Here is a 19,550-nt window from a genome sequence, read left to right on the forward strand (position 1 = left end):
CGGATCAACGTGCTAACTCTGCTATACTTGACAGTGGAAACTCGGCTGTGGTTTTTACTTTTCAGTCTACTATAAATAATACTGCTCGCTTGTTATTTCAAAAGACTCTTTATTGTTCCAATTACAGACGCCTGTTTGTTGCATCTGTAATGGACCGTATAAAAACACATAAAGAAAATATACAACAGATGTTTAGCACCAGGTTCTTCAACAGAGGGCCAAGGGTTATTTCTCACAATACTGGGCGACCCCACCTCCCTCCTGCTGAAATGGCAACCATAGTGACATACATACAAGGGTAGTCAGGCACACAATACACACTACAGGTTTGAATTTTGACCTACAGCCAGACATCTTGGGTCTAACATATTGATCCAAGATTAGTGTTTACCAATCAACTCTGGCCCTGTCTATCACGCGACTGAAAAGCGAAAGAGCAGTAGGCCTAGCTGAGCCCCAGTGGAGGTAGGCGTCTCTTGCTGCAACTTGAGGAAGAAAAAAACAAGAACACAACAGGAACCCTAGGGAAACCTTAACAGCAACACATCTCCCACCTGCATTTAAACAGTAAATAATGCTTGTATGTTTATGATAAAACAATTTAATGCTATTATAACAATTAATGATCTGTTATTTATCTGCTTCACTGAGGAGAAATGGGCAGGTGGGGGGGAAAAAAACTAAGTTTGTATAGCAATATCCTTTAAGATCACATTACATGGCTATGGAAACAACTGAAGTAACATCCCAGGCCATTGGTACTTGTGTACATCCATTCGTCTGTCAGCAATAAAATAATTACTACATACTGATAAATCATCTGGGTTTGTATTGCACCAAATAGATTCTCTAGTTTTACAGTAGGGGATGGTAGTGGGACATGGGATGTGCAAAATATGGGGGAGGAAACTGTGTAGTGGGATTAATGATCTCAGATGGAATAGTGCAAGGAGTGGATCTGACACTGACATACAGCATATGCTTTGGGTGAAAACAAGACAATCAAAGACAGATGAATTAAAACAAGTCAGATCCAACAAACTGACAAATGAATCAATCTATTTTCTACGACTGCATAACGCCACTTCCTTCATTACTTCGTACATACCTCTGGATTTTGTGGCTCGTTTGGGTAGAATATGTCATTTAGAACATGGTAAGTTTGTGCTAATTGTGGTTTGGTGCTGAGACTAACAAAAATATTGTTTGAAGAATACTTTAAAAGAATGAGAAAAAATATTTGGTTTTAGTACAGACTGATGGCCAATTAATTCAAGACAGGATTGTATATTTAGGGCCCATACACATATCGTGAAGGGGTAAAAAAAAATAAAAATCCTTCATTCAAGGCATGTTTTTGGCTACTGGCTTGCAATATAACAATAGTGACTGTAGCAAACAAGGCTGGGCTTGAGAAAAATTATAATTTTGGGGAACATTTTAGTGCTGTACAATAACAATTAAAAAGAATTTTACAAATTTTACTGGTTTCAGATTATCTGGAGGTGATGGCCTTAATAATCAGGTATGAGTTTTTTTGGGGAGGGGAGGGGGTGGCATTGTCTTTATGCGGTCAAGCTTTGTCTTTCCTTCCAAATCAGCACTTAACCCATTAAAACTCTGCAATGATTTGATCTTCTAAACACGTTCAGAAAGACAAAGGCAAGCTGAAGAAAAAAAAAAGAAATCAAACATTCTGTACATACATATCCATGGATAAAAATAGTGCAACATCAAGCTTTTGTTAAGTTAGACTGCTACATAATTGCTGAGTGTAAGACTGAACCATAGTGGGATGGTCAGTCCACGTGGTCAGCTCAATGTCCAAAGGCACCACGTTAAACCACAGTCCCTTTCCCAGGAAGGAGGAGGCCTCATGCTTCATTTAGTTTTCTGTCAGGGAAAAAAAAAAAGAGATCACAAGTTGACACTAGTGATTTGAAACTGAAGCTTGATAGAAGTCTTTAGTGATATTCAATAAGAAAAAGCAAGGTAGTTACCAAACACAAAGTCACACCATCTCGGCCCGGTTAGGCCCCTCATTCGCGATTGTCTCAACATTTTCGCTGGTGGTGGCTGTGGTAGTTCAGTAGACACAACCCCAGGACTTTTGTATTTGCCTTTCTGCCTCCCCACTGGCATCTCATTCTGCTCCTGGACTGATTTAGGTGCAGAACCCGCCGGCTCCCTGGAGGCAGTCCTCTGATTCATGCTCCTTTTCCTTTCATTTTTCACAGCTTTAACAACTCCTACCAGTTCCCTCGCCCTTCCTGCAAATACGTATGCAGAGGGTGACCCATCATCCAGTGTCACAGTACAGGAGTCCCACTCTTCCTCAGTTGATTCATTGTCTGGAGAGTTGATCTTCCTCAGAAACACCCGACATTCCTTCAGTGTCTCGGGACTCCAGGCTTTTGAGCAGAGGTTCTGCTCTTTGGGTTCATCCACAGGCTCCTGAGTTTGGTCAACAGAACTGGTGGCAGAACTGTTCTCCAAACAGCCAGATAACTGATCTTTTTCTGATTTGCGTAATGCTTTGCATTTTGGTTGTAGTCCAGTTACTGCATGTCCATTTGAAAAACTTGTAGCTACCTTAATGTTTTTCTTATTCCTCTTCCTCTTTCGCCACCTCTCCCTCTCTGTACGGGTTAAGAACCTTGTCCTTGCTCTAAATAGAGTGCCCTGGTATTTTCTAAATGCTCTGCTTCCCCAACACTGGACTCTTTGACTGAGCCTGCCTGTTGCAAAACTGGGAGTGAAAAGTTGTCGCCTAAAATTTGTTTGTAGAGGTGCGTTATTCCTCTTCCTCAGCCTTCTCTGAGCCTGCTGATGTTGCAAAGGACTTTTTGGCACAGTTTTGGCAAACTTCTTGATGTGTTTGCGGAGTCGCTCTGCCTGAGGACTGTGGCAAACACTTTTTTTATTGGCAGAACAAGGGAAGTGCATAAGTTCGTACGGGTTACGAGAGCTTGCCTTCTTGACGATAGCCAGAGACTGTGTCTCTGTGGTCTGCATGAACCAGGAGCAGAGCTGCTGCATGCTACAGGACCTTGGTTTGTTAGGAGGACAATCAAACAGTGTTCGAACCACAGAGGAATGTTTTGACTTCCTGGTAAATGAATTATTGCCTTTAGTGCCTAATTTAGAATTAAAGGCAATTTCTTTTTCTTGGTTCTCCACAGTGTCTGAGACCCAGGTGTCAGAGATGAGTCGTATTCGCCTAGCAAGCTCCTGGTTCATTGTCTTCTCCTCAGTTGATGCTGCCCACCATCTTAGCGTCTCTTTTGGGGTAAAGATTGAGTCTACAGACACCCTTGCTACTCTGCTCAGGTCCTGAGAGTTGTTCCTCTTGTCTTGTCCAAAGAGCTGTCTTTTTCCCCCTGAAGTTTCTACACTACTCTGTTGCTCCTCCTTTCTCCTTTCATTGTTGGCTTTGTTTAGCAAAAGTTGTTTAGAGCGCCGTAGCAGAGCGTTGCTATGGCTGTATGATCTAGAGGTGGATGTGGCAACAGCGTGCAGAAAGTGGATCGACGGCTTTCTCACTCTCATTGAGTGACGTACTGCTACAGCCTGATTTGGCAATTTGTCTTCATTTTCATCCTTTGTTTCTATTCCTTTCTCTGTTTGACTGCTTTTGTTTGCAGGCTGATGACTGATTGTCCAGGGCTCCTTGGCAGATTTGAATTCTGGCAGAAGTACTTGCTTATGAATTAGTGTTTCAGGAGACTGCCGAGCATCCTTATTTATCTGAATTTTGCGTTGCCGAGGTGACACTGTTGTTACTGTGACTGAGATTCCAGAGATTTTAACTTTTGCAGGTCTACCTGGCTTCCTTGAGGGTGCAGAATCATCCCGCTTCTGACATTTGATGTTACTGCTGGACTGAGGGGCAGACTCTTTCACAGGGCTGACAAAAGTGAACTCAGACAATTCTGTTGAGCCGCTTTCAGTACTACCTGAGCTGGTTGTAGAGTTGTGCATTAAAATGCCCAAGCCACTTTTAAAGCCCACTGCTTGCCAAGCATCATTGAATTCTGTTTGTAGCTGGTCAAAGCCCTCAGACACCATTCGTTTGTTTCTCCTTGAACGGCCATACACAACTGTTATTTTGAGGTTCTTGTTTACATTCTCCTCAGTGTCAGATGCTAAAACAGATTTTCCACTTACTGCTTTTGCCCCAGTTACTGAATCCACAGCCTGCTGCTTGCGTGGTCGACCAATTGGCCTCTTCACTTTTTGCTCCAGCTGTGGTCCCAGCTTCTTTGGCCGACCCGGACGCCTTTTTGGAGGAGTGGATTCATGAAAAGATAAGTCACATGGTGATCTCTGGCCCTCAGTTCCAGCTACACGCTTAGTTGGAGTACCTTCACCTGATCTTCTGGAACCTATTTTAGGTGATGAGGAAGCTGACCTGGGTGAAGAGGCAGATTTGGATGATGAAGACACAGACTTGCTTGGTGAAGAAGCCGACTTGTATGGCGAAGAGGCAGACTTCCTTGGTGAAGAAGCTGACTTGTGTGATGAAGACGCAGACTTCCTTGGTGAAGAAACCGACTTGTGAGGCGAAGATGCAGACTTGTGAGGTGACGCTGACTTGCCTGGCGATGAAGCCAACTTGTGTGGTGAAGACGCAGACTTGCTCGGCAAAGTAGTCTTGTGTGGTGAAGACACAGACTTGCTCAGCGAAGAAGCTGACTTGTGTGATGAAGATGCAGATTTGCTTGGCGAAGAAGCCGATTTGTGTGATGAAGACACAGACTTGCCTGGCAATGAAGTTGACTTTTGTGGTGAAGATGTAGACTTGCTCGGTGAAGAAACTGACTTCGGTGTTGAGGAGGCAGACTTGGCTGGTGAAGAAGTGGACTTGGCTGGTGAACAAGCAGATCTTATGGGTGAGATAGCGGACTTTAGTGGTGAGGAGATAGATTTTACTTTTGAAGTAGGAGACTCACTGCTCTGGGTTTTATGTTTCTCAGGTGTCCCTGACCATGAAGATGCTATACATGGGTCAAAGGGTTCCTCTCCTTGTGCACTCGAACCCGAGCCTGCTGATTTGAGACTATATCTAACTCCTTCCTTATCCTTTACTGGTGATACAAACATGAGTTTAATTGAACTGGTGTACTGGACTTGGGAGTTAGGAGGGTTCTCAACACAGGGAGCAGACTCAATGGTGACATTCCTATTTGAGGACTTTTCGGGTATTCCTGAAGATGACTTTGAGATCTGTGGTCTTTTTAGAGATGATCGTAGTCTTCCAAAAGGCTTGACAGCAGAGTCGCTGCCATCTGGCCTAATGCTTGAGCTGTGTTTTGTCGTACTCTTCTCTTTGGCAGCCACAGTTTTTGACTCTGTGTAAGATGGTCCACTTTGTTCTATTGGACCTGATTCAAAGGCAAGCTTCTCTGTGTGCTCAGGTGAGGACAGGGGGGCTTCATCTGTTGATTCAAGCTGGGTGTCATTAGCACGTGGATCTTTAGATGAGGCATCAAAAGTGCTAGGTGACAAAACCTTGTCCTTTCTTGTTCTCTGGCTAAAGATTTTGCCAGGAGAACATGCAACAAACATCTTCCTTGGCTCAGTGACAAAGGACGCAAACCACTGTGGAGGAACTATGTTTCTCCTGGATCTCTTTGCTTCCTTGGAGTGATCCAATTGACATTTCTGCCTCTCTCTAACAGGACTATGGCAATCTTTACCTTTACCTGGTCTGTTGTCACTATCAGAGCTGATAGTGATACCTGATAGGACTTCTTCATGGTTATCACTTCCAGCACTGCTAACCTTCCCATCTTCTTTACAGGGCCTGCCACACTGTTTTGTTAAGGTTGCAGTTGCTGTCATTTCCTGTGTTAGTGCACTGTGACCCCCTGAGTCTTGTCTGCCATACATGCTCTGCAGCTCAGGTGTGGATATTTGAGTGACTGAGGGAGTAAGATCTTTTTCCTCACTGGATATTTCCCTTTCTTTCTCCTCTGCTTTAACGATCTGAAAGTCTTCTGTTACTATAACTGTCTGTATGTTATCTTTTACTTCATCCCTGTCACTTTCTTCAGAGAGCATGTTCACTGGTTCCTCCCCAACTCTATGATTCTCTACAAGTTCTACACCTACCTCTATTTCTCTTATGGACTCACGTTTAAATTCTTTTGAGTCTGATGAAGTGCATGATGTAGTTATAGTAACCTTTCCATCACTCAATCTTGCCCTCTTTGTTGGTGGTAACTTTCTCCTATTGCAGGACTGATCAAGCATGGCAAACTCACGCTTAATTTGTAAGGTATGCCTCCTGGTTGAAGAGTCATCAGCAGGTGTCGCTATAGCAGCAAGGACTTCCTGGCGACGTCGGAAGCGGGTATTAGGTGACTTGGGCTCTTTGCTATCATGGCGATTGAACAGCTCACTGAGATTGTAGTCACTACCACTGTCTTCGTGAAGCACTTTGGTGATGATTTCAGTCAGATGGGCATCAGCATGAACCTGCGGGTTCTGGCTGGTCGAGGGAGACTGCAGTTGCTCCTGTTCAGAAACATTAACGGCTGTGGAAACTGGAGGTCGGTCCTTCTCTTGAGGTTCGATTGTATCCAGTTTCTTACTGAAGCGATTCACAACATCTTGCAGTAAAGTCCCGCTTGGGTTCTGCCCAGCCTGACAACTTCTGGGGATCCTACACTGTAGCTCCTCTTCTGTAGCGGCACCAGTGCCTCCTTCGTGTTGGCTTTCATTCACAAGACCGTTTTTAACAGTTGCGTCAGTTTCCTGTTCTTGTCTATGGTGATGAAGGGAGGGTGGCTTTTCATTGGTTTTCTTACTAATGTCGGAGGGGATAGGGGAAAGGGGAGGAGGAGAGGGGCTCTGTTCTCTTTTCAGGACAGGACAAGGAGGATCTCCATCTCCAACCCCTCTCTCTATTGTGTTCCTGACCTGCATCACACAGGCATGGTTTGAATAACAGGGACAAGAGTGGCTGATGTGCTGATTACAGCAGATCGATGAGGAAGGACATAAACTAGAGGTGGGAGTGCACCGTGAATGGGATTTGGATAATGGAGCAGAGGATGTAAATGAACACACACTGTTGTTGATATGACCTACAACCGGCCTTTGGCAGGAAATGCAGTGCAGCCTCTTGGGACACAGAACAGAGTAGGTTTCCATCCTACACCGCTGCACACAGCAGCAGCTAGAATCCAGAGAACCTTCACTTCTACAGTCTTTTAAAGGGAAGAGATGGGAGCTACAGCTGGACTTGGATTCTCCTGGATGGTACATTGTGCTGCCATGACCTTGATGATCACAGTCCATTAAAGGGTAGTATGGGCTGCTGTTATGGGCTTTACATTCACTAAGTACGACTGCATGAGGGGTGACATTATCCTCTGGGTTTACATCACAGGGATAGCAGTAAGATTCAGTCTGATCGGCCGGTCTGTGATTAAACAATTTTTCCTGCTGTGCCAGCTTCACGATCTGGTAGAGTAAGGAACGGTGTGCTGGGCAGAGTGAGCTGAGAACAGCATCCCACGCAGAGCTCTGATGACACTTATTCCCTCGCTGTCCCATGTCTTGTATAAATGAAGGCAGGGAGCTAGAAGCAAAAAAAATACAAAGATGAGAGTTAAGAGCTTTTACTCATAACTGAACCACAGTCAACTGAGAAACAACAAATAAGTACTGACACAGTAACAACCAAATTGAATCTTTTTTTTTTTTTTTTTACAAAACACAATAATAAACTTTAGAATGTGTTAATGTGTGCTTAACTGCCACTGCATCCAAATGTGAATGTTCTGTAACACTGGAGTCTGCAGCATATGCCAACTGCAGCTCAAATGACAGTAACTGTTAATGAAATCTGAACACTTTTATGTATGTGTGCTCTAAACAGGATTAGAAAGTTTTGGGGTGGACAAAGAAAGTAAGTGGCAATTGTTAGGTTTTGTCAAGCCAGCATGAAAGAACAACTGAAAAATGAAACAACAGTAAATTGTTAATAATCTGACACTGAAACAGTTACATTAGTAAAATTATAACAGGGAACTGATTAGAGAACTGTTTTATTGATGAGTTGCTGAAGGTAAACGATAACATTCTGCTAAAAGCAGAGGGAACGATTGTAGAAACGCTCAAACTAAAGTGTTCTTTTCAACAGCACTTTCACCAACAAAATCACAGCTCAAAATACCCTATATTGTTCAAATCAAGAGTTAGATCCTGTGAGTGATTTATTTCACTATAAAAGTAAATTGACTGACTTTAATAATATTAAAATTTTGCAAGTAATTTATTGGATAGTATTTCCAGCTATTTAAGTACTGTTTGTGTCCAGACCTTTTCAGGGTTAACTGGGCTGGACACAGTAAAGTGAGAGTTACATTCTGTAGTGGTACTGTAGAGTTTAAGATAACTACATTATTATTTTTTAAAATCACTTAAATAATTCTTAACATAAGCACCAAACAACCACAATATGCAGGGGTGTCATTTTTAGGACAAAATAAATTATATCAGCTAACATTTAAAAGCGTTCATGCAATACACATTTCACATTGCATTGAGGTGTCCCATTACAAATCAAGAACTACGACAATCAAACTAGTAAAAATCACAGGTCTGAAGCACAATCAATAAATAAGTATGCAGCAACAACACAAAACAGGTTTCTACAATAAAAATGCTTCTTATAAATCATAGTGCAATAATTGATTGATGCATAAATAGCTAATTTTTGTTAAGTCATTTGAAAGATTTGTCAGCAGTTTAGTCCAAAAAAAATAAAACAAAAAAAGCCTCAAGCTCAAGTTTGAAAACAAGCCCAGGTGTGTTCCTAGGATACACTACCATTTAACTTCCTTATTTTCTATTTGGGTGATGGGTTTGGGCTTGTTCATTAACTGGCCCTTGGACGTAAATAACAGATAATTCCCAGAGTAGAGACATCATGCTGCACTATGCTGTAGCCCCAGACACAGGCACTGTGCACTTGAGCAGAGACATTCAGAAGTGGAGACAGCAGAATCTGTATAATTGCCAGAGTTGGGACAGGTTGAAAAGCCACACAATTTAACCAGAAAAGCTTTAAAAAATAAAACTGCTTTACAATTAGCTTTAAAATTACAAACACACACAAACCAACAAGGGTAAATACTTAGCTAAGAACATGGCAGCTCTCCTGTAAGTGCCACAGGGTGGAATTTAAACCACTATTTGGAATTCTTTCATACTCCGCCAAATGGCTGACCGGCTGTATAATAATTTACTTGAAGAAGTTTTAATGTTGTTGATGGCAATAAACTTACACTTGGGTGTTTTTCCTTGAGAGACAAAGAGCACATGAGTGTCCCTAAGCTAATAGGAGCTCATACCCCAGCATATTCTGTATCATAACACAGAGGCTCTGATGTGAAACCTGACACTCGGCTATAGGCAGATAAAATTCAGAGGTATATGTGGCAACGAGGTTAGAAAGAGAGAGAGAAACACACACAGGCAGGCTGATATCACAGCAAAACAAATCGAAGCAGCTTTGTGTGGGTAACCCTGAACTGCTGCTTTGGTAGTAGCACTGTCAATGGATATAGGCCCATCTCAGAGGCAGACATGAGTGTAGACAAAATATTTAGCATTTCCCCAGATACAGTCAGAGAGGCCTGCAAGCCTGATTCTGAATCAAGTCATGTCACGCTGCCAACTTTTCACCAACCTCCACTAGTCTACACAATCAACCACTGACAACAATGAACCCTATCCGTACTCTAAACACTAATCCCTCATTTCGGCTTCACACATTACAATGCATGTCACCTTGGAATCGCATTTGTTGAAAACAGCTCTTTTGTTGCAGCTACGCGTCCTTGTGCCAGGGAATCGGTCCCGTGAAGTTAAGTTTTAAGCAGCAGTTATGTATGAGGTTCACTGTAATACAGCTACAGTAGCAGAATTAGTAAATATCTGAGATCATAAAACAACATCTTTCACAAACAGTACACGTACACAATAGCATACATTTCCCAAGCTTATCAGTGCACATTTAAAAACATGCTGCACATTTGCATTCCAACTACACTCAATACAATGTTCAGACTAGCTTGCACAAATACAGCAGAAAACTATGTGAACACAAAAATGGCTTTCATAAGCTAATCTCTTCAACAGAAACTCATAATGAAGATGTAGCCACCACAGCAGTTTATACTGTACAATCTCCCTGTTTGTAGAGGTGTCTAACAATAGTAATGAGTTTTTAATCTGTTACAATGGCTCTAAGTCACTTCAGTAGCCCTGGTAAGATACCCAGAAAGAGATAGAAAGCTGTAAATGACAATCATCATAGCTCCACTAACAAGGAGCTTTAAGAAGTGAATCAAACCTGAATAACCTAATAACCTAACAGCTAGCAAACATGAGAGTCACACTTCATTTCTTAGCTTTTTAAGAGGTCCACAACTGTGTTTCTCATACCTGATCCTGGGCAATCTGGTGGACAACAATCAACTCAGTTTTTCTCCTTGAAGAAAAACCACATCATATAAACATGAAAACAAAGTTGAGAACTTCCTCGAGGTGTTTAAAGGATAACGCTAGTGTTATTTTATCCTGTTATTACCAACAAATCCCCTGACGAGACCAAAGCCAAAAACTGATTTATCATTGCACACAGGGCTGCAACTATTATTTTCATAACCAACTACTCTTTTGATTAATTGATTGATCATTTGGTCTATAAAACGTCTGAAAACGGTGTAAAAAAAAAACAAAAACACAGTAATATCCTGGAAATGAATGGTGACAGTTTAAAAGGGTTAGCGTTCTAAAATAAAGAAACAAAACCCAAAGATATTCAGGTTAGAGTCACGTAAGTCAAAAAAGCAGGAAATTCTCCCTTTTAAGAAGCTGGAATATATTTGGTGTGTATAGTATTAGTATATTTGGCATTTATAACTGATACAGTTTATACCGTCATCCCACAGAAGTCCACTGTAATCCAAAAACTACTATACACACCTGTTAGATTTGTATTAGATTAAAGAATGAGATCAATAGGAAAAGTAAACTCTTACACAATTTAAAGTTCCGGTCATTACTGATGGAAGTCTAAGACAAACGGACGCGTCTTGAATACATTTTGCAGACAGTGTGTACATCTGCCACTTTTCCATCAAAAAATGAATTAATCAAATAATAAATAAAGAAAACTTAATTTATTTATATAAAGAACACTGCTGAGAATTTCAACACATCTTGCTTTGGCCCCACGGACAATACCTGCTAGTAGGATAAAATTAATTTCTAGTTTTGATCTTTCCACGGGATTAGTTGGTAACCGTTAACAGATAATATAATCCAAACCATTTCCTTTTCAATCTTTTAGCTTTAGTGAAAAACACAGAAGCTATGAGGAGTTTGTTGAGTTTAGCAGCTCCTGTGAACAAAAGCTGCAATGAGCACCACTACCTCTTGAAAAAACACCACACCTCATAGCTGCTTAAATGAAAGCCCAGGACTAAGCTGGAGAAATACAGCTAAAAGTATGACAATCACATTATAGACACATAGTTAAAAGACCTGAATATTAATGTCCATTTAGTTTGTAAAGGCATGTGTTGTGTTCTAACAAGTGTCTTCAGAAAACGTGTGTTTTGTAAGAGGTCATGAGTTCAAGTTTTGAGGAGTCCTGGAGGCGTTTCGTGGTCTAGAACCTCTTTGTGTCAGCAGCTGAGGCAAGAGTCCCTGAGTTTGTTGAACCGGTCATGGTACCAGAACCAGACGAGTTGGAATTGGATGAACAGACGCTGGCAGATTTTTTCTTGGGTGGATTCTTCAGTGTTCCAGTACGCTCCTTGACTTTGTATTCCAGTGTGCTATGGGGCACCCCATAAACTCCCTGGGCCTTGGAAACACTCATGCGGCCTGCCATTACCATACCGATGGCCTCCTCCAACAGTTCGTGGTCGTACTGGCGGTATCTCCCACGTTTCTTTCTCGGTTGCTTGTCCTTATCCCGGTTACATGCTCCCTCCTCTGAATCATCCAACGAGGACCCGCGTGGTCCCAGGCGATGAGGTGACTGGCTGGCACTGCCCGAACAGCCGTGAGCCAAGAAGGGAGGTCTGAGTTTGAAGAGAGATGAAGGTCTGGCAGCAGCTGTCGATGAACTGGCAGTACCCTCTGCTGCTGAGGTACGCTGATGAAGATTTTCAGCCACGCTGCAATTCTCAGCTGAGACTGACCTGTTATGGTCAGATATGGAACGGACCTGAGGAATACGCAGGGGTGTGGGTGGCTCCAGACTGGGAGTGGGGCTTGGTGGAGGCAGGAGAGCATCCCGGAGTTGGGGAAATGAATGGGGGAGGGTTTTGTGTAGACCACTTGGCTGATAAAAAGTAAGAGAGGACGAAGGGGAACTGAAATCTCCACTCTCCTCTGCAGCTCCTCCGATATCTGCCCGCTCTGCCCATGCCGCCACCCTCTGGAGAACAAGACGGGCTTCGCCACCCAGCATTGATGACATCACATTGTACGATGTCACTTCGTCCCTGAAATCTCTGCTTCCTGGTGCAAGTTGGTGCAGCATCCCAAGCCTTCCCTCAGCCCAGCCATCCAGGCCTTGCCTCAGGGTGTGAAGGGGTATTCCATAAAGCAACGCTGCCCGCTGCTCCTGCAGCCTCCCTGAGCGTATATCCTTTAAGGCCTTGGACAGCAACCCCTCAGACAGCTCCCAGCTCCTCTCAATGTACTCCCCCTTCTGCCTGTGCTGCCTCCTAGGGATGGGAGGACCAAACAGCAGGGTCAGGATGGAGGTGATGGAGGGGTTTGATTTTGGCATAGGGGACAGGGGGGGTGCAGAGCGAGGGGTCCACTCCTTTATGCCTTGTGTTGGTAACATCACTGCGACTGTTAAGTTTCATGTCTGTCTGTTTTCAGTCTGTTTCTGGGCCCTCACACACACTGCTGCTGTGTGTCTCACACACGCGCACACACACATTCTTTGTGTGCGGCAAAGCCTCTTCACGTCCAGGTGGGACAGTCTGTGAATGGCTGGGGTTACTTTGGCGCTCACATACAACCCCTGTAGTTTTGTGATATCCTTCAGTGAGAATCCTACATGCTTGAAGGTTGAATAATCAAACTCATCATAACTGGATCAGTAAAAAAAAAAAAGGAGGTAAAATCGTTGTGAGGTACTGCAATGCTCTCCTCATAGTACAATCCTGAGCTGCTGGCAAATGCTATAATACGGTGCCATTGCTGTGACGTTACCGCTCAAGAGATAAAAGAGTCAACCCCATAGAACCAAAACACCAAACACAAGCTAACTCTTCATAATGACTAACAATGAACTGACCCAAAACACTGTCAAACAATGGAGAGTGAATATCATTCGGGCCAAAGTGGTGATAGAGAGCTGACTTAAATCAAGCAGCATTTTTAAAAATTTTGATGCTACCATCAATCCTTTAGCGTTACTCCCTCACATGCAAAATCATGTTTTAGTCAAAGTGGGTTTGAAATGCCTGAAAAATGCCTAAGTTATGTAAACTTAATACTGTATTTATAAAGAACCCCCAGTTTTAAATGATATTAATAACAGAGCTTCCTTGTGCATTCTTCCACAAGGCCGAATACCACTGAAATTTATCAACAGAAGCAATTCAAGAATAACAAAACTCTTACCCAGAGTCTTTATGATTAGATGATGATGATGATGATGATGATGAAGTTGCTGAGCAGGCAGAGTTCCTGTTGGAGAGGTCGAGCACGCCATCTGTTACTGGAAAAATTTATTTGAACAGGTTAGGAGTTGAATCATAGACTTCAGAAGCTGGAAACATTTATAGATATTTAAAATCACAATGTGTCTAATGCTTTCCCTACCTAGTTTAGGCTCACTCTCTTTCCCCTCCTGGGTTCGGCTCACTGTGAGGTCCAGAGGGGCGTCTGATGTTTCTGACAAAGGTGATGAGGTCCTTGTTGTTACACCATTTGTACTGGTGTGGGGGCGACACTTGGATGCATAATCCGTGGCAAACTGATATATCATCTTCTTCATCAGCTCCTGGGCAACTAGAGGGATGCTGGAGTCACAGCCCAGGGGAACATCTAACAAAGAAGGCACAGATGCAGCCAGGAGTTAAAATGACAGGATTTGACTTGCAACATAACAAGCATGATTTCTGCTATTTTTTACAGCAATAAGAAATTTTGAGGTATTTTAAGTCAACACGGAAAGTTTTTAACATCTTGCGACAAAGACATCTCTTGGTTCCAACACATTAACATCAAAAGTGACATTTGTCTCCAAAATGTCCTACTTATAGGAAACTTGGGAAACCGATATAGCATAATTAAGCATCCATCTTTTCAACTGCTTTTTGCTTTGTTCCACATAGGAGTAGGCTATTTTAACAATTTGTACTATCAGAGTAGTTACATGATGGCAACCAAATCTTGTATTAGATCACTGTGGGCAATTATGTGAGTGAGTTACATTTGTGGGAACAAACCATATAATTTTTCCTATAACTTTTGCATCAAGGTGATGGTGTACACTGATTTGTTAGATGGGAATTTTGCTAGACAAGCAAAAAACACTGTACTTGATTTATTCATTAGTTTTCCAGAAATTATCATCATTAAATCACACGCCATATCAACACTGTGATAAAAGATCTGATGTATCGTGATACAGGATTTCAATTGTGTCGCCCACTTCTATGTCCATCTATGAATGGAAATATGGAAGTTAGCACTGACCTGGTCTAAGCTGAGTCTCTGAGTCATTTACTTTCAGATTCATAACTTCTCTCAACCTTGGAAGCAGTCTGATGGTAAATCAATTTACTGCTTGACCACGGGGAATCAGGACATGGCTTGTGAAAAGATTAATCAAATATAATGTTTAAATGAACAATAAATGAAACTCAGTACATCTCCACAGTACTGGCATGATAGTGGCAACATCAGAGAAGTACATACTATTACTATAACCTCAGCACATAAAACCACTATTATCTGCTCAAACATTTGTCTAAGGATACAGTCACGAAAGTCTGCAAACAGCTAGTGGGAAGCCCATATGCCAGAACACCAAAGCAATCTGGAGCCTTTCAAGACCGATAAATCAAAGCAGACCATTCCTGTTTTTCAAACACACTGATTTATAGTATTGCGAATGTTATTGCTAATCTTTCTATTGCCATTGAATAAGGAAGCTGGCAGTTGTGCGCCCACGGCAGGAGCCTGTGTGTCATAAGTTGACATGTTTGTCAAGGCAGAAAGAAACCTGACTCACCTTTCTTGTGAAACACAGCTTGGAGAAACCTGTGAGCTGACTGGCTGCTCTCAGAGATGCTTGGAGCCTGACAGGGAGAGTAATCAGAGGGGGAGGAGAGGGGAGATGTGGCTGCCGGTGCTTGATCCTACAAGGAAACAATAAAGTTACTTTACTGACTGCTAATATTATGAATGTAGTATATTCTGTAATATTCAAAATCTTACATTAAACTATGTAATTATTACAACGGTGAAGAACAAAAAATAATTTAAACTCAATTCTGGATTATTTTTACAATTCTTACACTGAGTTTGTCCAGGGGAAGGTTGCAGAATGAACAATGAGAGCAGCTTGCTTCTGGGGACCAATCATCCACCACTTCGGGTTCACAGTCTAAAAGACACAATAACACATAACCAGGTATTTATAAAATAAGGGTACATCAAGGATCAGGTGGACTCCTACTGTGATCTCTAAACATAATTTGATAAAAAGCAGGAGTGGTTTCCAAGCTCTATTATCACACCAACTTTATGCCAAGAGAGCACTCTACACGCTGCTGACAAACTTCTATCCTCTTATGATCTATTTTGTCATACTGCCCAACCCTAATAGGACAACAAATACATCCAAACAGACCATAGAAAAATCTTTCAAAACACTGCTGTGCACTACAAAACTCTCAAGAAAGTTTTGAGAAAACTGCTAGAGACCTAAAGTCTGTAGAAATTTTTTTTGGTTCTTTTAATAAATTTATATCATTCTAACTATTCTGCTTAATGTCTTTGGTTGTAGTAGGCAATTGTATGGCAAAAGCAGGACTGCTTTATGACAACACTGATTGGATGTTTTGTTGGTTTCTCAACTCAATTTCCAAGAGTTCTGTATGATGATATATATTGTTACTAAAATTACACTATGTCAAAAAATGTATTTATATCGCCCAAGCCTAACTGCTGTCAATTAATGAAGTTACAACAACACTAGGGAAGCTTTGGCTGTTATTCATTAAAAATGACTAGACCAGGGACAAACTAATGAATGTCACTCAAACAGTGTTTTGATTAAGCAGTTCATCGTGTCTGCCAAGTCTGCATCACACATCATCTGATTATGTTCCTGTCTAGTCTCCAGATGGCACTGCTGACCTCAATGAGACCACAGATAGTGTCAAACAAGCTGTGTGTTTTAGCTGCTGTTGCCCAGCAAGTGCTAGGCGCCTTGTGACCACATGCTGCAATGTAAAGGACATAGCAGAAAGAGATCATTTCAAACTTTTCTGAATGAAAACAAAATTTTCACAGAAAAATGCTGACTGGGTGTTGGGTGTAATCTTGTGCTTCTGCAAATAAACAACCTTATTGTTTATGATATTTAACCAGCAGCAGTTAGGGGCCAGTGCACCATGAAAGAATTTCCTTATGCTAGTGCTGTTTTTATTTGGGTGGCTTTGGGTTGACTGCTCTTTCAAAGTTCAATACCATGCTGCCTTCTAAAATGATTGCAAGTTTGGTGGTGCCCTGGTATATCTTAATATATAGCTGCATATTTTGCATAAACCATGTTTTGTAAAGATTTCCTTGTTGTTGTTTGTTTGAGTCTGAAGTTCTTCTAAACTTGAAGTACAAAGTACTTCTAATCCTTGGACTTCAGAGTGGCTAGCACACTGTACAGAGCAGAGTCTGACATTTATTACCATGGGGAGGCATTTTCAGGAGGTGGGTGATGTGAAGTTGTTATATGACTGCAGGACGTAGCAGGGGAGGAATGGGTCTCAGACACAAATAAAGGCACATAACAAAGGTACAGAAGACTAGTTTGGAGGTCATGCAGACATTTCTACAAATCTAAAATAAAGTTTTAGCTGCTTGCCTGATAATCTTTTTAACCATAGTGTCTGTGCTACTGCTGGGAGGGCAGATATACTGTGAGGTCATAATCATATTATCTCACAGCCCAAGCTGCTTTGTTTTCACTCTAGGTAAGAATTTTGTTATCAATCTATAATCCTAAAGTTAAATAAAACAAAGACTAAATGAACCACTTTAGAAATAAGTAGCTGCATCTATGAATAATATTATTAATATTGTGAGCCCAACTTCAAAATTTAACATGGGTAAAATGATATCCCTGTCAAACAGGAAACCTGAAAGTGAGACATTATACTGAATACTGATTTGTTTGCAGGGACCCAATCCCACATATGCCTTCCTGATGCCATAAATACTCACGAGAGAACCAATGTGTATCATTCCATGGCTGAAAATATTTCATAACAAATGCACTGTCTATTCCTGTCTGAGCAACATTTGCTAAACAATTCAGTGCCCTGTTTGTAAAATGAATTAGCCATGAAAAAAACTATGTGACATTTTTTTTAAAGATTTACATCATAATACCAAATGTGCTTGGGTCTGAGCGCTAGAGACAGGGTGGCGATCAGAATGTAGTGAGAGGTACACTTATGCATGATTGGTTAAGCAATCTAGACTTTTAACGTGCACGCACAAAAAACCCACCATCAGACACATTGAGGTCTCTCGGCGGCGTCTGGCCAAAGATAGTTTCCAGGATGCTTTCAAACCCTACGAGAAAAAAATGAACAAAGTTCACAAAGTCATTGAGTACTGATATACATATGATATGCATATGCTTGAAGCGCTTCACATTTGTGTACAGTACAATCTACCCATTTTATGTTTGAGCCAAACTCGACCAGTTCGAAAGCAGCAAAATCTCCTTTGAAAGATAACTGCATTGCTATAGCGAGTTGTCAGCGTCAGGCAGACAATAAACACCTGCAATGAACCGAGTACTTACACTCAGTTCGTGAACAACACAATGAATATATGTCACTTATCAATAGCAGCTGGTCAACATTAACACTTTGGGTTAATATTTTGAATTTTATTATCTGTATTCTGAGTCTGATGTCACTTTGATTAAACGTTACAAACAAGAAGAAATCCAGCTTATTTCGAATGAGCTAGCCTAACGTTGTCAGCTACTGCGGCGTAAAACACTGTGTTCAAAATAGCAAACAGTACATGGAAAACCGTTACCCGAGACCGCTGAAATGTACGCTTTTCTCATATTGCACTGACATAGCTGACTGACTAGCTTCTCCAACGTAGCAACAATCCCCTCGCCCAAATAACACCGATAATGTTAGCATAGCTTGTTAGCACGGCATTAGCATAACCAACATTTATGTCAATAAACAAATCTAGCTAGCGGCGATAACTATTAGTTAGCTAGAATTTATGAGATACGCCTTAATGTTGCATGAATCACCTCAGTCATGTAACAAGATCTGAAAGAGCTAGGACCGACGAGTAGCTAGCTAGCTTTGGGGGACAAAGAAAAGGAGCCAATTTGAACAGCTAGCCAGCAGGTAAATATTAGCCTTCCAGCTTAACTTAGCCACTGAAGCTGGCCACCTACGGTGCCAGGCTACTAGCTAGCTATCAGTTAGCTAGCATTTGCTAGCAAACCAATATAGCCCGGGGTAGCGATCCCCCTGCTACCGGGCGAAATCTCTTTGAAGCCCTTTGGTATTTTAACAAAATATGAAACTGCATATGGATCATACCAACGCAGTGTATCAATTTGTGTCGCCAAGAGTCAAGTTCCCGTCGAAACCCTTTTCTTTCTATCCTGCATCTGGGGCACTGCGCGGTCGCCATTCTGCGTCCTTCCCCCCTCTCTCTCCCTCTGCCTGAACGACAGGAAGTGGCTGTAGACGGTTTACCACGGCAGCGCAGCAGCTGTTACACCCTCAGCCGGCCGCTAGGCTGAAGTAGGCTCATGCTCCACAGACGCAGGGATATTTTTTCCCTGAACAAGGCCTCACAGATCAGACTGACTCCGCGGTCTGTGAGCCGCGTTGCATTCACTAAAGAAAAAACATGTGATTAATGTGATATTACAGTTTTTCCTCTAATAAACTTGTCAAATAAATAAATTAATAATAATAATAAAAATCTAAAATTCCGTTTTTGTTTTGTCAATACGGGGTATTGAGTTCGAATTGATGAGGGGGAAACAACGATTTTAGCTTAAGGTTTCAACATAACAAAACGTGAAAAAAGTGACGGGGTCTGAATACTTTCTGAATGCGCTGTACACCGAATTGGCTATTAGCAGTTCATTTTTGCTATATACAATTGAATATTCTGATAACTATCAGTTAATTACTTAAATACTGAAGAAATCTCAAAAACCTGATAATTCTCAGGCAGGTTCTGAAGCGTTCAGTTACTGTCCCATTAGTTTT

General features: G+C 41.7%; 1 protein-coding gene across 2 annotated transcripts; it reads right to left on the reverse strand.

Annotated features, from left to right (window-relative positions):
• Nucleotides 1–95: 95 nt before the first annotated feature.
• lcorl (ligand dependent nuclear receptor corepressor-like) lies at nucleotides 96–18,989 on the reverse strand. Of its 2 annotated transcripts, XM_041035128.1 has the most exons (8): nucleotides 18,867–18,989; nucleotides 17,794–17,859; nucleotides 15,579–15,667; nucleotides 15,293–15,419; nucleotides 13,876–14,100; nucleotides 13,675–13,771; nucleotides 2,001–7,588; nucleotides 96–1,893 (listed from the first exon to the last, which is right to left on the reverse strand). In XM_041035128.1, the coding sequence occupies exons 1-8, from the start codon at nucleotides 18,958–18,960 to the stop codon at nucleotides 1,886–1,888; spliced, it is 6,294 nt and encodes a 2,097-aa protein (XP_040891062.1). In that variant the 5' UTR covers nucleotides 18,961–18,989; the 3' UTR covers nucleotides 96–1,885. The 2 variants fall into 2 exon arrangements, with proteins under 2 accessions (XP_040891062.1, XP_040891063.1); XM_041035129.1 differs by lacking the exons at nucleotides 96–1,893; nucleotides 2,001–7,588 and adding an exon at nucleotides 8,062–12,761.
• Nucleotides 18,990–19,550: the final 561 nt, after the last annotated feature.

This window comes from Toxotes jaculatrix, chromosome 4, assembly GCF_017976425.1.
Source record: "Toxotes jaculatrix isolate fToxJac2 chromosome 4, fToxJac2.pri, whole genome shotgun sequence".
Lineage (NCBI taxonomy): Eukaryota > Metazoa > Chordata > Actinopteri > Toxotidae > Toxotes > Toxotes jaculatrix.

Excerpts from the sequence above, each read along its gene's own strand:
- lcorl (XM_041035128.1), bottom strand. The coding sequence starts at position 18,960 with ATGGCGACCGCGCAGTGCCCCAGATGCAGGATAGAAAGAAAAGGGTTT. Across the intron at positions 15,420-15,578 it reads TTCCCCTGGACAAACTCAGT|GATCAAGCACCGGCAGCCAC; the intron begins GTAAGAATTGTA and ends GTTTCCTTGTAG. Across the intron at positions 14,101-15,292 it reads AGCTGTGTTTCACAAGAAAG|ATGTTCCCCTGGGCTGTGAC; the intron begins GTGAGTCAGGTT and ends CTTCTTTGTTAG.